At 40.4% G+C, this 1,251-nt stretch overlaps 1 protein-coding gene across 1 annotated transcript in view; it reads left to right on the top strand.

Annotated features, from left to right (window-relative positions):
- Positions 1–1,251, top strand: part of LOC106012787 (glutathione S-transferase omega-1) — a gene marked incomplete at its 3' end in the record, with an annotated part of 5,271 nt that overhangs the window by 2,663 nt on the left and 1,357 nt on the right. Inside the window, 1 exon segment of the mRNA XM_013086750.2 lies at positions 902–1,121. Within this exon segment, the coding sequence (XP_012942204.1) occupies positions 902–1,121 (220 nt within the window).

The following is a 1,251-nucleotide window of genomic DNA, read 5'->3' as shown; positions in this document are numbered from 1 at the left end:
TGTGTGTTTCAGTGTGTGTGAGTGTGTGTGTGCGTTTATGTGTGTGTTTCAGTGTGTGTGTGTGTGTGTGTTTCAGTGTGTGTGAGTGTGTGTGTGCGTTTATGTGTGTGTTTCAGTGTGTGTGTGTGTGTGTGTTTCAGTGTGTGTGAGTGTGTGTGTGCGTTTATGTGTGTGTGTTTCTATGTGTGTGTTTTTCTGCGTGTGTTCCAGTGTTTGTGTTGGAGCTGAATAGGTTTCGTTTGCCGTGTCCAGCAGGCCAGTGTTTGCTTATTACAACTTGAAAACTATACGTTTAAAAGACATGGTTCCACGAGCAAATGGTTCAAAATAATCTTGAACAGTGACCATGGTCAAAGTAGAACAACATTAGCCTTATGTTGATAAAAAAGAAAAAAAGAAATCTAGTGTCAAAAGACACTTAAAGATATTGTTATAATCATGACACTATTAATATTATGTTAGATAAACCCCTCAAGGTTATTTTTCTGGCAATGTTTATTTATTTTTCTTATATATTTTTGTTGTTGTTAATGTGTTTCTTTTTATATTTCTCGCCATAAATTGGATTCAACTTGCTTCAGATGTCTGATAAACTTGCAACACATAAAATAAAACTATTCTGAATGGTCACCGTTTTGATAATAAAGTTTCGGTGGGTGGTTGGCGGGTGCTCTGGGGTGGTTTTCTCCTTCTTTTCTATCCAACATCTATCGTCCTTATCTCCCCTCCTTTTGTTTTATGTTTGTTACTCTCTTGTAACACCTCTAATCTTTTGGCGCTCATATTATGACCTTATGCAGTTGCGAGCGCCGTAAACCCTCTACTAAGACAAAGATATAGTTTCGGCAAAAATCTGGAGACGTAAAACGACATTTGAAATCTCCTTTTGTCTATTTGGCAGATATGAAACAGTCAACATCCACTTAGGGAGTAAGCCCTCTTGGTTCTGGGAGAGAAACCCTTTGGGCACGGTGCCTGTGTTGGAGAAAGGGGACCAGGTGGTCTACGAAAGTACCGCCACTTGTGAATGGTTGGATGATCTGTATCCTCACAATGGACTCACGCCCACTGACCCTTACGTCAAAGCCAGGGACAGAATTCTTCTCGAGTACTTTGGAAAGGTGAGTCAACTTTTCCCGTTATCTTCTTTCGTGTCTCTTCCTCTTTGTATTTGTGTCTGTTTCTACCTCTGTCTGTCTGTCTGTCTGTCTGTCTGTCTGTCTGTCTGTGTGCGCTCTTGTGTCAATGTGT

The sequence above is a fragment of the Aplysia californica genome, unplaced genomic scaffold (assembly GCF_000002075.1).
Source record: "Aplysia californica isolate F4 #8 unplaced genomic scaffold, AplCal3.0 scaffold00500, whole genome shotgun sequence".
Classification (NCBI taxonomy): Eukaryota; Metazoa; Mollusca; class Gastropoda; order Aplysiida; family Aplysiidae; genus Aplysia; species Aplysia californica.
The sequence above is the reverse complement of the archived record's forward strand: the minus strand, read 5'-3'. Positions and strand labels throughout refer to the sequence as shown.